The following is a 16,199-nucleotide window of genomic DNA, read 5'->3' as shown; positions in this document are numbered from 1 at the left end:
TTGAGTACAGGATCATCTTTATCACCAAGAAGACGCATCAAAGGAGGAAAGTTCCAGAAGGTTTCCTCCAACAGAAATATGGTGAAGAAGAACCACTCTGGACTGTGTAAAATTTAGAGAGAGAGCCAGGCATAGTGGCGCACACTTTTAATCCCAGCACTTGGGAGGCAGAAACAGGTGAATTTTTGAGTTTGAGGCCATCCTGGTCTACAAAGTGAGTTCCAGGACAGCCAGGGCTATACAGAGAAACCCTGTCTCAAAAAAACCAAAAAGAAAAAAAAAATTAGAGTGAGAGAGATCAATTTCATGACATCACTTTTAGAAAGATGCATCATTAGATGGGGAAGATCCAAGGTCAAGATTTCTTCCAACAGACGTTAAATATCCAAGCAGGTTGGTACATGGTCAGGGAAATAAACTCCAGTGCCACAAGAATCTCTCCTTTACAGCTTTAACACACCACAAACACTTAGAACTTACAGGAGAAAATCTAGAATCAACTAAGGCTTCGTTAAAAATAACGTTGAAACACAGGTTTGAAGCACATAGGACACTATGAAGAAATGGGCACTGTAGATCCTCATCTGCAGAGGTTAAAAGTAACAGCAGGAACAACACATTTCTGCTTTCCTACAGTGTAGTTCAGGGTTCCATGGCTGCCTTAGCTACTTCCTTTCATCAGGAATCAGAAGTAATTTCCACTCCCATTTTCTTATGGGTTTTAGATGGATATTGGATTTCATGCTTCATGAGTACAACAGGATATGGAGAACTAATGTTATCTTTCTGTCCCTTCTCTAGGTCTTCCAAGAATGTGTTCCAATATGCCCTTATATTTTTAAATCAATAGAAGACTTAAAATGTGATGTTTCTGTAGTTTATTTTTTGGTGGGAAATGAGGTGGGTGGGAAAGTGGGTACTGCATGTTCAATTACAGGTCACAGTTTAATGCTTAGTAGGAAAACCAGAGGCAAATTGTGTATACAGGTTTGTAAGCTGCAATTCACTTATCCCCTTCTGACTCCATGGCAGAGACATTGTCACTGCTGTTCAGTTTTACCCAGGTATCTAGCCAACTATCAGCTATTCAAGGCAATCAATAAATACTTGTTGAATGAATAATAAAATGATTAATGAGAAAGCAGTTGGTGATAGGAGTCCAAGAGATGCTCAATGGATAAAGGGCTTGCTGCACAAGGGTAAGGAACTAAGCTTGACCTCCAGCACCCATGTAAAAACCTAGGCACTCTAATAGGAGTCAAAAATCCCAAAAGCAAGAAGACAAAGACAGGGGAATCACTGTGGTTTTCAGGCCAATCAGCATAATCACAACAGTGAGCCCCAAATTCAGTGAAAGATGCCATCTCAAAATAAGAAAGTAATGAAGAAAGACATGCATGGTCAAATTCTTGCCTCCACAGATGCACACACAGGTCAGCATCTCAACCCACACATATATACCACACACACACACACACACACACAGAGGCACACACGCAGGCACATATACACACACTTATAAGCAAGCAAGGAAGAAAGAAAGCAATGGATGTGAATATATGTCAAGTTGGCATCACTTGAAGTTTTAATGTAACATCATGACAGACTCTTATGTTGCCTGCTAAGTGGTGCTGAAGCTTAGTTCTTGACACACAGTGGGACAGCAAAACCAGCTTTTCTTATATGTGCAGAGAGCCACATGAATGCAACTGATAAATGGGAACAAAAGTAGGGTAGACATCTTCCAAACCCAAGGGTGTAACTGCTGGTGAAAGATATAGCAAAGTTCTCATATTCATGCCTATCATCAAAGCAAGTGGTCACATGGGTGGTGGTTTCCCCATCAGCCTGGCATGCAGTGTGTATTTGGCAAATGTAACATCCATCACAGATCCTGGATTATTTGGTTTGGTTTGTGGGGTTTTTCTGTTTGTTTTTGAAAGAGTTTGGGGTAGAGTTTTGTAGGGGTTTGGATGGGAGCGGTGTTTGTTTGTTTGTTTTTGTTTGTTTTGTTTTGTTTAGCTTTCCACAAAGCCCTGGTTGTCCTAGATTTGGTCTTGAACTCACAGAGTTCATCTATCACCTATCTTCTGTCTTTCCCACTTCTAATCATCTCTCTTCTATGTTCATCTCGTCCTTTTTAAGTTTCTATGTAATGAAAGAAAATATGTGATACTATCTTTCTGTGCCTGACTTTTTTAGCATGTTATCATCCAATTCCATCCATGTTTCCTGCAATGGCATGACTCATTCTTCATTATGCTTAAATAATGCCTTCCACTCTTGTTCTCTACTTTATTTCTTAATGAAATAAGTAAATTTGAGATATCAAACAGCACTCTTTAAAGATAAAATTTACTCTGATTTGGTGATGTATGTATGCCATGTACACAGGACATGGAAGCAGGATGTTTTGAGGACTAAATAGAACTAGCCTGATCTACATGAGAAACACTGTCAGAATATATAATTAAATAAAGGGAAAGGAAAGATAAAGTTCAGAAAGAATATAGTTGGACAACTTACCACTGAAGAAAGGTACTATAGACGTTAAAGCATTGCTGTGGACAAGGGTTTAAAATGTGTATAGGTATTCTCTGCCAACTTTTCCAGCTTTGTTTTCCTATTAACACTGAGTTTTTTGCATTGTGCTAATGATTACAGCCAAAACTTCCCCTTAGTGATGCCAGGAAATACAAGAATCAACCATTTTCAGATAAGTCCACTGGCCTATGAGCATTCTTGATATATATTCTCAGGTATAGAAATCGTATTTGCTTTAACAATGGTGAGAGATGGTGATACAATTGAGTAAGGTGTTAGTTAATTCATCACAATGCCAGTTCATATCTAATGCACCCCTGCAAACAGTACTAAAATGTCACCATAAATACCCTACCAGCAAGACATTTTGACTCAAATACTTTATGTTTAACTATACTAAGAAGAACATGATTGCAGATACAGTGCATGCTTGACACAATACCTAGTGCCATCTGGGCCTTCCTTCCTCTTTGAAATTGTATCTGGGCTATATAGTAAGTTTTCAAAGATGGTTTTTTTTTTCCTTCAGACAACTAGTCAAAAGAGTTGGTGTTTCTCATGGTATCCTATCATACAGAAACATGTGTGTAGTAGTTGTGAGGTAGTATCCCCCTACAGTCTTCTTCATTGGTGTGCTTTAAGGCTACCCACTCATATAGCATGATTGTCCATTCCTGATCACTTTGTATTTGACTTTGTGTTTGATGACAAGAGATTCAGCTCTGTACAACTGCTTCAATTCCACTAGTGCCTCTTTGACCTTGGGTAATTTAAACCTATTTTATTCCTTATGTTCTTAAAAGGAGGCTTAATGGAATTTTGAATTTTCCTATCACAAAACTTCTTAAGGTTTTTGTCAAAAATGATTTGAAATACCACATAAAATGATGTACTCATATCCCTCACTACCATCTCCAAATAACTGAATTACATAAATAAAACATTACACAAAAAGTGCTTGGCTACAATTTATGGGAGGTAACTTCAACAAGAGCAGGCTCATTGAAGGAAATTCAGCCTATCTCTGTCCTGATCCTTTTATTCTATACAAGAAGAGAAATTTATGTCAGTTTAAAAAAAAATCTATTACTGCTTCTCATAGCTGAATCCATTATTTTACCCCCTCCCCCATGATCCATCAGGGTAAAAACAAGAATAATAGATTGCTTTGACAGAGCCTTGAACATAAATGTCTCCAAGAATCAAACACAGTGAGTTAAACAAGTTTCAGGTAGTATTAAAGCAGGAACGGATAGTCATTTTATATTTCAAAGCCAGATCTTACTACAAATTTATTATTATCAGCTACCACATAAAAGTACATAGCATTTGAATTTGCACAATGAAATGGGAATATTGCCCCTCATTTCTACGTATGCCTCAAGCAGAAAAAGTTCTGAGAAAAAAATGAACTCAGGAAAAGGAGTCCTTTTTGAAATTTCATTTTAGCCGACTAGTTGTTGAATGTCTTCTCCTTGGTTACATTAGACCAGATAATCTGAAACAAACAATTGAAGCTACTACTTGCTCTGTCAACTAATTAAAATATTAATAGTGACCTTATCTAACAAATGCTTTTCCTTCTCTAAGCACATCTATAGTCTTTTCATATGATCCAGATTAAAGTCTTCAGAAATGTTTAAGATGAGAAATGAATGCATACATACACTAGATTAATTCCAACAGTTAATTCATCTTAAATAGTTCTGATAATGGACACATAACCAGCTACTCATCTCTAGTTTTATTCGAACAAACAACTTATCTTGGAGATGTTCATATCCCCAGCTTCAGTGCAGACTTTCTTCCAAGCCAATCAACACTTGGCATTAACATCCACTGTGCTGATTGTTGTCCATTAGCCACAGGACTGTGTTTGCAACCTGCTTCCTCCCCCTCAAATGGGAACAGGATGTTTGTGTGTGTGTGTGTGTGTGTGTGTGTGTGTGTGTGTGTGTGTGTGTGTGTTTAACAAGTTTGGGATAATGCCTAAGAGTGAAGTTATCCATTTTGTCTTCTTAAATATAAGAGAACAGCCGGGCGTGGTGGCGCACGCCTTTAATCCCAGCACTCGGGAGGCAGAGGCAGGCGGATTTCTGAGTTCGAGGCCAGCCTGGTCTACAAAGTGAGTTCCAGGACAGCCAGGGCTACACAGAGAAACCCTGTCTCGAAAAACCAAAAAAAAAAAAAAAAAAAAGAGAACAAGGAGCCTCACTTACCACTGGTGGCCACCTGTGACTAGTGGAACACAGAAAATGCTTGTGGTAGATGGGAAAGTTTGATAAGATTTGAGTCTTAAGTAGTCTAATGACTAGCTATAATTGACAATTTGTCAACACCTAGAATCATCAAGAAAGAGAGTCACAACGAGTTGACAATGATTCTTTATATTAGACTTGCCTGTGGGCATGTCTGTACAGAATTGTCTTAATTAAGTTAATTGATCCTGGAAGACTCAGCCCATTGTGTGCCATGCTATTTCCTAGGCAAAGGTGTCCCAAACATTTTAAGAGTGTAGAAATTGACCTGAGCACAAGAAAGCAAACAAGCAAGTCATGCATGCATGCATGTAGTTATGTCTCTCTCATCTTAGACTGTGGATGTGATGAAATCATTTTCAACCTCTCTTGTCACAGTGACTTCCTGCTGTGATGCAATGGTCTAGAATGGTAAGCTAGAATAAAACTTGTCTCTTCTAAGTTGGTTTTGTTTGTTTGTTTGTTTGTTTTTTGGTTTTGTTTTGTTTTGTTTTCAGGATTTCTACTATGGTAACAGAAATGCAGCTAGGGAAGTGGCTTCACCAAATGGTTAATGGTTAGTCCCTGATGCTCTCCTGGTTCCTAGTTGAAAGAACTGGCATGTTTTTTAATTCGCAGGGGATCCTTGTGACCATCTAAATAGTCCCTTCTCTCTTAAAGAAGGATGAAAGATAAACTTGATATACTCGGTTTCCTTTTGGAATGTTCATTCCGTGCTGCACATTAGAAGATTCTGGAATCTATGGAGCTGATTTTAGAAAAGTCTTGCTAACCATCCAGTGATGCAGAACATTTGATACACACATTGCCTAAGAAAACAGGGAAGTTCTCCAAGGTTAGAAAAAATTAAGATACTGAAAAGCATCCAGACTTAACAGATAAAATCTATAGTTCATAACTACATTCAGACATTATTCCTAGCCTCAGGTGCTGATTGGCCTGTTTTGAAGCCAATTTAAAATAGGCCTGCATGCCAAAGAAACTTTTTATTATTACTTAGAAAGCTGCAGCAATCCTCTAGCTCTCTGTTAGCTTCTCTAAGCCACTTTAATATCTATTTCTCAGACCTGGTAGGCAATGTGGTAGTTCTCCTATATTCCCATACATAACAATTCATCGGCTTTGCAACCTGATTCCTGACATTAAGAGATTAAAACTAATGCAGATGATTCTCCAATGACACATACTGAGGTATAGAGCAAACTCCATCATTTTCTTCTACAAAATGAGAAAGATTTTAATTCTTTTTCTCAACAGCTGCTTCATTTTCTTATGCATAGGAAAAATATGTGCAATTACTTCAAGTACAATCAAGTCATTTAACATGGCTTTACCATTATTGTAGTTACAGGATATTTTAAAAGAGAGGAAAAAAAATATCTCAAAGCACAGGTCCTGCTGTGCAGCAGAGCAATCAAATTCCTTCATAATAACAGCCTGATGGGATTCAGCAATTTGAGGAATAATGAATAACCAGTCTAATTAGTAAACAGGAAAATGCCACAACAGTAACTGAGTAAACACTGTCATCTGTTGATTCTCTTGATGGGCATTCAAACAATAAATAGAAATGTGAGGAGTTCTCAAAAGGAAAAAAATAACTTCATTTAGTGTGATTGATTTTACCAGGCAGTGAGGAAAAATGACACATTATCTTATACTGTCCTGCAGTGTTTCCTAGTCAATAAAATACACAGATTATCTTTTTGATATGGAATGCATGGCTGAGTTCATCCTACCACTTGAATATGTCAAAATAAGCTGATTTCACAGTTGGTTGAATAGATAGTATTTCTGGACTGATGAGCCCCACGTTTTCATATCTTCATTATATTTCTTCTTTTCCTTGATGTTTAGTTTATGAAGTTATTTGTATCTGAATAGGAACAGTCTGTTTCAAAGTAGTCTTCAAGTTTCCAATGCAGGGTCTCAAATGTTGGCCGTTGCTTAGGCTCAGCATTCCAGCACTCTAGCATGATGCTGTAGAATTGCTGTGGGCAGTTAGATGGCTGTGGTAGTCTGTAGTTTTGACTCAACATTTGAATTACTTGAGCACCTGTCATACCTAAGACATACAGAATAGAACAAAAAAATAAAAGGGGGACAATCAGAGTCTTCAAATTATAGTTGACACTGAACTCCGGGTTATAAAGGATTTTTTTTTCCCTTGATGAAGTCCATCATGAGACCCACCATCCATTTCCCAGGCTATAACATTAAACTAAAATCACCAGCAAGTCATGTCTATAAGACTGCAATTCAAGAGTAAAGGAGAAGAAAGTAATAAACCACTTCATTAATGCAAATTATCATCATCAAATTTTATCTATCAGGCTCCTCCAGGAACATGGAATGGTCAGCCTCATAACTCTGCCCTCTAAATCTATGCAAAGCAGTTAAAGTCACATCTAAGCAAGTGACCTGCAACAGAAAGGCCCACTTCTGAATTAATCACTCACCACTGTAAGGCATTTTGCCATAAGTAATGATTTCATAGAGCAGGATTCCAAAAGACCACACATCAGACTTAATGCTGAATTTATTAGTACGAATGGCTTCGGGTGCAGTCCACTTCACTGGCAGCTTTATTTCGTGTTTAGATTCATAGATGTCTTCATTATCTACCTGTTAATGCATCAAGGATTCAAGCCAAGTTAGTAATTTGTTGTGCTGCCCTTGTTTATTTGTAACCTGTGTCACATGAAAATGTAGAAGCAAATATTCAATATGGGCTTAGGTTGATTTGCATTATAATATAAGATATGCTGAACCAAACATATAAGACTAGAAAAATCAGTGAAAGATCATTAGCAAGATGTGTCTTGAGAGCCTGAGGAGCATCATTCCATTGCAGGTAGGAGAATCTGTGATCAATTGTATTTGTGTAAGTACTTTACAAACTGAAGAAGAAGATGAAAGAGGAGGAGAAACAAAGGATGTCTGGTTTTATTTGCTCTTAGTCATGAAGAGCTATGTACTGATATTAAGGCTAGAGAGACAGTTCAGTAGTTAAGATGATTTACTGCTCTTGACAAAAACACAGGTTTGGTTCCCAACACCCAAATGGTAGCACACAACCATCTATAACTTCAGCTCCAGAGTATTTGGTACCTCCTGGCTTTTGCAGTGACATAAATGCACAGACATAAATGCAGGGAAAAAGCACATATACATGAAATAAAAATAAATAAAACCTTTCTTAGAAAAGCTGGCATTGATTATCATCTAAAGCACTTGATAATACCAAAAAAGTGCTATCTAAATAATTTAAATTAGTTTATCAACATAGTGACTTTTTAATTTTAATTAACTTCTAAAAAATAGGAAAGATGATATGGAAAGAGAGTCTGTATCTGTTTTTGCACCATATTCATATTTTTAGTGAATGGTATGGAAATCTAACTTTAAGTTCAGATTTAAATACCTCATCTGATGTCTAATTATTAGTCTCTTTAGATTGATGTTACAAAACATGGTGAGTAAATGAAAACCCAGTGGTTTATTTTTGGAGAGATGGCTCAGTGGACATCGTTCTTTCTAAGCAGTATGAGAACGTGAGTTCAAGTCATCAGCATCCAGGTAAAAACCAGGTGATACAGTACATGTGTGTAACACAGGGCGAGGATGAAGATACAGGTGGATCCTAGAGACATGCTGACCAGCCAATCTAGCCAAAATGAAGACTACAGGTTCAGTGAGAAATTTGTCCTATAACAAGTGTAGTTGAGGGGGCAGAGGGAGTTGTGTGGGTAGAGAGGTGGGAGCTATGTCTGAGAGAAGTTAGGGGGAGGGGATGAATATGATCAATATGCATTGTATGAAATCCTCAATGAATTATTAAAACTATTTTATCAAGGTGTAGAAAAGATTGAAGAAGACATTTCAATATCAACTTCTGGCCTATAAATGTACTCACACAGACAAAAGGACACACACACATGCATATATAAAACACTGACATGTCCACACAATCACACAAGCACACAGAAAGCTGATGATTGTTGATGAATCCTTGTAGTATGGCCTTAGCCTATTGTCAAGTGAGCAAAGTTAGATACAGTCTATTGCTTTCTGGAGAAGGAATGTGAAAAAGCAGATGGGTGGTGCTGGTAGCATCTGACAAGTACGACAAGTACGCCACAAACTCAACCTCAATTTTAATCACATATTTATTTATCTGCCTGATCACCATTTTCCCTTGGTTGCCCCTCTCCATAGAAATAGAAAAGCACTCTGTCTATAAGATCTTATACAACTTGTCTTTATCAATGGACCATAGATAGACAACATGAAAGTTTTATTTGTTTCTTGTTTGTGTGTGGCTTTGTTACTCTTGTTGCAATTATTATTTGGAGACAAGGGTCTCATTGAGGTTCGAGCTGATCTCAAACCCAAAATCCTCTTGTCTCACCCTCTTGAGTGTTGGGGTCCTAAGTCTTCAGTACCACACCTAGCAGCGAAATAGTTTTAAAAAATAATTGTGAACTTATCGCTATATTAACTTTTTTGCTGTTTAACCTACTATAAGAACCAATTAAAACAAAACTAAATCTACCTTAAAAACTCTTGCAAGTCCAAAATCTGCTACTTTGTAGATATTATGTTCACCAACAAGGACATTTCTTGCAGCCAGATCTCTGTGAATATAGTTCTGCGACTCAAGATAGGCCATTCCAGAAGCCACCTGTGCCGCCATGTCTACCTGTTGAATCAAATGGATTTTTGACCCACCATCATCTGAAAAAAAAGGAGAGAAAATGGGAGATTATTTTGGAAAATACTGAACTAGCAAAGTAAATTCTGAGACATCTGATAAATCAATCATATATGCGATGACACTAATCTACAAAGAATACAACAAAAGCATCCCATCATCCTAAAACCTGTGCTAGTCTGTGTGTTTTCAGAATCACACACCAATAATTCACCTCTTCATGAAAACTATCAATTAGGGGCTTCTGCCTTTCTTTAAAGCATTTCCAGAATAGGGAGATGGCTTAGTGAATGAAAACCTGAATTTTAGACCCTCAGTACTGTTATTAAAAAATAAAATCTTCTCATGGTGGTACATGCTTGTAATCCCAGTGCTGTGGAGGCAGAGACAGGACGACCCCTGAGCTTCTTGGATAGTCAGTCTCATCAATCAGTGAGCTCCAGACCCAGTTACTCTGGCTCAGATCATAAACAAGAAGTTATGGAGGAAAGCACTCAATATTGACCTCTAACTTACACACACATAAACACACACACAGAGAGAGAGAGAGAGAGAGACAGAGACAGAGAGAGACAGAGAGAGACAGAGAGACAGAGAGACAGAGAGACAGAGACAGAGACAGAGACAGAAAGACAGAGAGACAGAGAGTTATCATACAATCTGGTTAAACCAAAGAGAAATTTTCATTATTTCATCAGATTTTTCTTTAAAATGAGGTCATGAAGCCAGGCGTGGTGGTGCACACCTTTAATCCCAGTGCTCGGGAGGCAGAGGCAAGTGGATTTCTGAGTTTGAGGCCAGCCTGGTCTACAAAGTGAGTTCCAGGACAGCCAGGGCTATACAGACAAACCCTGTCTCGATAAATATAAATAAATAAATAAATAAATAAATAAATAAATAAATAAATAAATAAATAAATAAATAACATGAATCATGAACAAATTTTAAGGATATAACACTTATAAAATGTATATACTACATTTATAGCCACATGCATAATACATTTTTTAATCGCCCTCTTGGCTTGCTATTCTCAGAGCATCTCTTCAGACACAGGCACACCTTAAATGGACTAATTCTATATAGCTAAGTATAGAAATATAGAAATATAGGTATTACACAGTGTAATAGGATTGATCATTAGTAGAAACAAATTGTGCTACTTTTGGAAATTCTGAAGTTTCTTGTCATCCTCAGGGAAAACTACCACACTGTTGGCAAGTATCTTCAGATATCTAGAGCTCTGGGGTTATTTCACAAAAGTGTAAACCCCTGTTCTCCTTGACTTCCTAAACCAAATACTATTTTATATAGTCACCTGGATTTGTGGTCATTAGGCTTAGACACAAGCCCTGACATCAGAGGAAACTCTAGCACAGGACGTAGGAAGATTGAAATGACATCAGAGTATCAGACTTGAGATCAAGGCTATTCTTCATATTGCTTTGTGACTTTGAGCAATATGATTATCAGCCCTATACTTGAGTGTCTTTGTCTACATAGTGATAACAGTAATTAATTCAGAGTATCCATTGTTAAAGTAGAATTTCAAATGAATTAATACATGTAAAGCCCTTAACACAATGTCAGGTACCCAAGAAGAGTCCAATAGATCCTAGATGCTAATATTATCATTGCACCTCTGCAAAAGTGAAACAATTTAATTGTCCAGAAATATATATAAATTGCCTATGTAGAATTGGCAGAACGAAGAAAAGTCTGTGGGTCTGGAGCTTACAGTTTCAGCTAAACATATAAATTTAATGGTTGTGTTAATAAGCAGGAACAAGTGTGTTAGGTATCTAGAATGAAACACATTCATGGGGGCAGAACTTGGATACAAACTCCATAGTCAGTCCCACAACACCCAGAGGAATCTCCACTCCCAGGCGCTCTAACATGCCTAGGATCATAGGATCAGAGGTGAGGAGGACACAACATCTGTCCCAACACCAGGAGAAACTGGGACCAGTAGGACCCAAGAATGCAGGAACTCTGTCAGACCAGTGGCACATGTTCCTTCCTGTCTGTCTAGGCTGGTGCCCTGAGCAGACCTTGGGCACAAACTCTGCAGCCAGTCCAACAACACCCAGAGGACACTCCACTCCAAGGCACTCTAACACACCCAAGATCACAGAATGCTAGAATCCCAGGAGCTTGGTCACACCAGGATCTCACAGCCCAAGAGGCAGCTTGACTCCCAGGAGTTCAGACACACCCTGTATCTCAGGACCACAGGATCAAAGAATTACAGGATCACAGAGACAGCTGGACTCTGAGGAGTTCTGATTCAACCAGGATCACAGGAAGGACAGGCTCCAGTCAGATATAACCAGGGCAGGTAGCACTAGAGAATAACCAAATGGTGGGAGGCAAGCATAGAACATAAGAAACCAAGGTTACTTGGCATCATTGGAACCCAATTATCCCACCATAGCAAATTCTGGATACACTATCACACCAGAAAAACAAGATTTGAATCTAAAATCACTTCTCATGATGATGATAGAGGAGTTTAAGTAGCACATAAATAACTCCCTAAAAGAAATACAGGAGAACACAGGAAAACAGCTAGAACTCAATAAAGAGGAAACACAAAAATTTCTTAAAGAATTACAGGAAAACACAATCCAACAGGCGAAGGAAATGAGCAAAACCATCCAGGATCTAAAAATGGAAGTAGAAACAATAAAAAGAAATCACAAAGGGAGACAACCCTGGAATTTAAAAACCTAGAAAAGAAATCAGGAGTCATGGATGCAAGCATTACCAACAGAATACGAGAGATAGAAGAGAGAATCTCGGGTGCAGAAGATACCATAGAAAACATTGGCACAACAGTGAAAGAAAATGCAAAAAGCAAAAAGCTCCTAACCCAAAACATCCAGGAAATCCAGAACACAATGAGAAGATGAAACAGAAGGATGATAGGTGTAGAAGAGAGTGAAGATTCCCAGCTTAATGGGCCAGTAAATATCTTCAACAAAATTATAGAAGAAAACTTCCCTAACCTAAAGAAAGAAATGCCTGTGAACATACAACAAGCCTACAGAACTCCAAGTGAATTGGACCAGAAAAGAAATTCCTCCCATCACATAATAAGCAAAACATCAAATGCACTAAAAAGGAAAGAATATTAAAAGCAGTAAGGGAAAAATGTCAAGTAACATATAAAGGCAGATCTATCAGAATTACACCAAACTTCTCACCAGAGACTATGAAAGCTACAAGATTCTGGGCAGATGTCATACAGACCCTAAGAGAAAAAAATTGCCAGCCCAGGCTACTATACCCAGCAAAACTCTCAATTACCATAGACGGAGAAACCAAGATATTTCACGACAAAAACAAATTTACACACTATCTTTCCATAAATCTAGCCCTACAAAGGATAATAAATGGAAAACACCAACACAAACTATGCCCTAGGGAAAGAAAAAAGGTAATCTTTCAACAAACGCACACACACATAATTCCACCTCTAACAACAAAAATAACAGGAAGTAACAATCAGCTTTCCTTAATATCTCTTAATGTGAAAATTAATATTACCAACATATCCTAATTGATTAAAATGCAAAAATATGAGGAATTAGAAATTTGTTGGCTTTTATCCAGTGGTCTCTCCAATTTGGTAATTGAAGAAATGTATCCAATATTGTACAATCCATATATACTTTCTGCTTGTTTGTATGTGACAGTGTCTTGCTGTGTGCCACATAATGGTCTTGAAATCATGCTTCTCCTATCTCAGCCTCTCTATTAGTAGGATTGTCTGTTTGATGTTTTTACACTATACTATGAACAGCTTACATATTTCAAAATTATTCATAGAGCCAAAAGAAACAGAAAATTAATTTAGGAGGTGTCTTGTAAGAGACCAACAAAGAGTGAGACTGAATGTTTGCTTGATATTTGTAATTATTGTATCAATTTTGAAAAAGAGGCTCTTATAAGTTACTCTTTTTTCTGAGATAAATGCTTTTCAAAATCATCACAGCCAATGAACCAAAATCTTACTCTCCCCTAATGTTTGTGCCACCCTCCAAACAGAACCATTGCTCATTGAAACAGTTGATGAATGACTTCATGGATAGACCATCTTAATACACACACCATTTCTTAAATGAATGTAACCTGTTCTCTGTGGGCTGAGAATGATGACAATCACTCAAGTCAAATAGCTTTGACTGTAGCAAGAAATCTGTACCCAAATAATCATGCCAACAATTCATTCCTTGGCACAGCAGAACTGTCAACTCTTAGCTTAGCTACTATGGATGTAAAATTCTTTGGTGATGTGACAGACATTGAAGTAAAACATTACTGCAATGAACTCTAATGTCTAAATATTGTTCTGATTTTGGGTTTGTACCACAGTAAGAGCCAAGATATTAAGCTCTACTAAAAATGAAACAAACAAACAAAAATACTATCTATTTATGTTCATTTAATAACATTTACATCATTTTACAATTGGTATGAAATGTATATTGTGTTGAATATACTTTTTTAAAAGTTAAAAAAAATGTTCTTGGTAAGCCTTTGATTTCCATTAGCTGATTAAATTGGTCTTATACTTTGTCTGTGAAGATTGATATTTATTAGCTAAATTGTCAAATTTTTAGAGACTTGTATTTCATCTCAGTTCAATTTTGAAAATGTGTCCCTCTATAAAACTAATGCACAGTCAACATATTTCAAGCAAGAGGTGAATCTTTATTGTGCTTAAAACTCAATTTTCATTTGCATTCCCTACTTTTGCTACTTCACGAAGTTTACAGCTATACTCACTTATACACCGCCATCACAGAATAATGATCTTATAGAAGGATGACCAATTGCTTCCTCTCCAGGCCCTATCTTTTTTTATATCAAGGGCTGGACATAATCAAGGTCCTTGGAGCTGTCTGGAAGCTCACCCAAGACTTCCAGATCCACCAGCTTTTTTCTGTTGGAAAGATGGCATTTGCCTTTGGCTGGTATTTCAGAATGGGTTGGCACCTCCCTAGGTGATAGATTTCTAAACAGCATTCCAGCTATGAAAATACTAGTGACAAAATTCAGAAATACAAAAAGAAAGAAAGAAAATAAACACATTCATGAGAACACCAACATTTAGATTTGGTGGAGAAGAGTAAATCTGCAAGAAACCTGAGAAGGATGAGCTAGAATCATGACAAAGAAAGGTGCTGTGACTAGTCAAGGATTTTAAGAGCAAATTACCGTCATAGTCAAATTTGATACACGGACTCAGCAAAATAAAGGCATTTGTTAGATGCAGTAATGTGAAGTCATTGATGAGAAGGGTAGCAGAAAGGCCAGTTTTATGAGAGATGGTGCATAAGGGATGATGATGTGTGAGTGAGCAGGATGTGGAGACAGTCAGATGAAACAGCAAATACTAAAATGCTCTACTGAAAAAAGGAAAGATAGACCCACCACTGAGTTCAGCGGCAAAGCTCCTGTCTAGCAGGAGATGGAATTCAATCTTCAGAACTAGGGAGAAAATAAGGAGGCTAATATGGTAAGGTTAAGAGAAAATAATTACTGGAAAATGCAGACAGCAAGGGTTATGAGTGCTAGAGTATTCAGACATTTCTGGGATGCGTGCTATATTCGGGTTCTGGATTTAGGAGATAACTGCATAGTTTCTTACTTACTCATATTATAGTTACATGCTGTTGCTGTATATGATTTATATACTTTCTGCATTTGCAGTGACCTTTCCAGTAAAATGAAAATAAATAGAATGAAGAAATAAATAAATTGGAAAGAGTTAAATATCATGAGCGTTTGTATAACATATATACATATATACAAGTATACACACAGACACACACATACATAATTTTGTGAAACAAGAACCATTAGTACATGACTGATGGTTCACCAGTCATTTGGTTCCCTATTTCTTTTTGTCCAGGACACACACAGAAAATCACATTTAAGCTAGCCATTTTGCTAGCTTGGAGCAAATGGATGTGTGCAAGAATCAATAGGATCTTCAGGCCAGACCCTTAAATATCCCTCAACTCTGAAGTGACAGAAATACATTTCATAATGTAAAGACCAGTGGGGAAAAATGCAAATCCTCATGTCACCTCTCAGTGAAAAACACCTAAAGGACAATTTAGGATATTAAAAATGGTTACTTTAGTATGTGAAGTCACAAAAGCCTTAAATTGTATGCTATAGTCTCTAACACTAACTACTCAGTTGAACAAAAAAGGTGTTATTGTGAAGATTAAATAAAGCTCAGCATGAAGTACAATGACAACACGTCGATGTTGATTTATATACTTTCTGCATATATATATATATTATATATATATATAAGGCTACAACAGCATGCCTTTTGATATCAAATCCACTCAGTAAGAAAAGAAAGGTACAGATAAGAGGAGGTGCTGATGGCTCGACATATGTTGTAGGCAATTCTGGAATAGCCTCTGCTGATCTTTGCCTCCTAGTCATCATCTTCTTCCCTTGAGCTGGGATGGACCCAGTTACACACATTTAACTCATTGGATATGGAAATAAACTGAAGGTACATTTCCAAAATTAGGTTGCAAAATCCTGAACCTCCATGTACTCATGCTTAGTGCTCTCTTGCTTTCTCACCTGCTCACATCACTGGGAAATTATGAGCCATCCTATGTGATAGGGAGCACATGACAACC

The 16,199-nt window shown here is 37.4% G+C and overlaps 1 protein-coding gene across 2 annotated transcripts in view; it reads right to left on the bottom strand.

Annotated features, from left to right (window-relative positions):
- Positions 1–5,117: 5,117 nt before the first annotated feature.
- The window catches only part of Frk (fyn related Src family tyrosine kinase), a 119,824-nt gene continuing 108,742 nt past the window's right edge, over positions 5,118–16,199 (bottom strand). For both annotated transcript variants that reach the window (XM_021174495.2, XM_085842776.1), the window contains 3 exons: positions 9,358–9,539; positions 7,262–7,427; positions 5,118–6,867 (listed from right to left, as the gene is read on the bottom strand). In XM_021174495.2, the coding sequence (XP_021030154.1) occupies positions 6,656–6,867; positions 7,262–7,427; positions 9,358–9,539 (560 nt within the window). In that variant the 3' untranslated portion in view covers positions 5,118–6,655. The remainder of the gene's footprint in view (positions 6,868–7,261; positions 7,428–9,357; positions 9,540–16,199) is intronic.

Source organism: Mus caroli, unplaced genomic scaffold (genome assembly GCF_978045245.1).
Source record: "Mus caroli unplaced genomic scaffold, Mus_caroli_1 scaffold_9, whole genome shotgun sequence".
NCBI lineage: Eukaryota > Metazoa > Chordata > Mammalia > Rodentia > Muridae > Mus > Mus caroli.
This window is presented reverse-complemented; position numbering and strand designations above follow the sequence as displayed.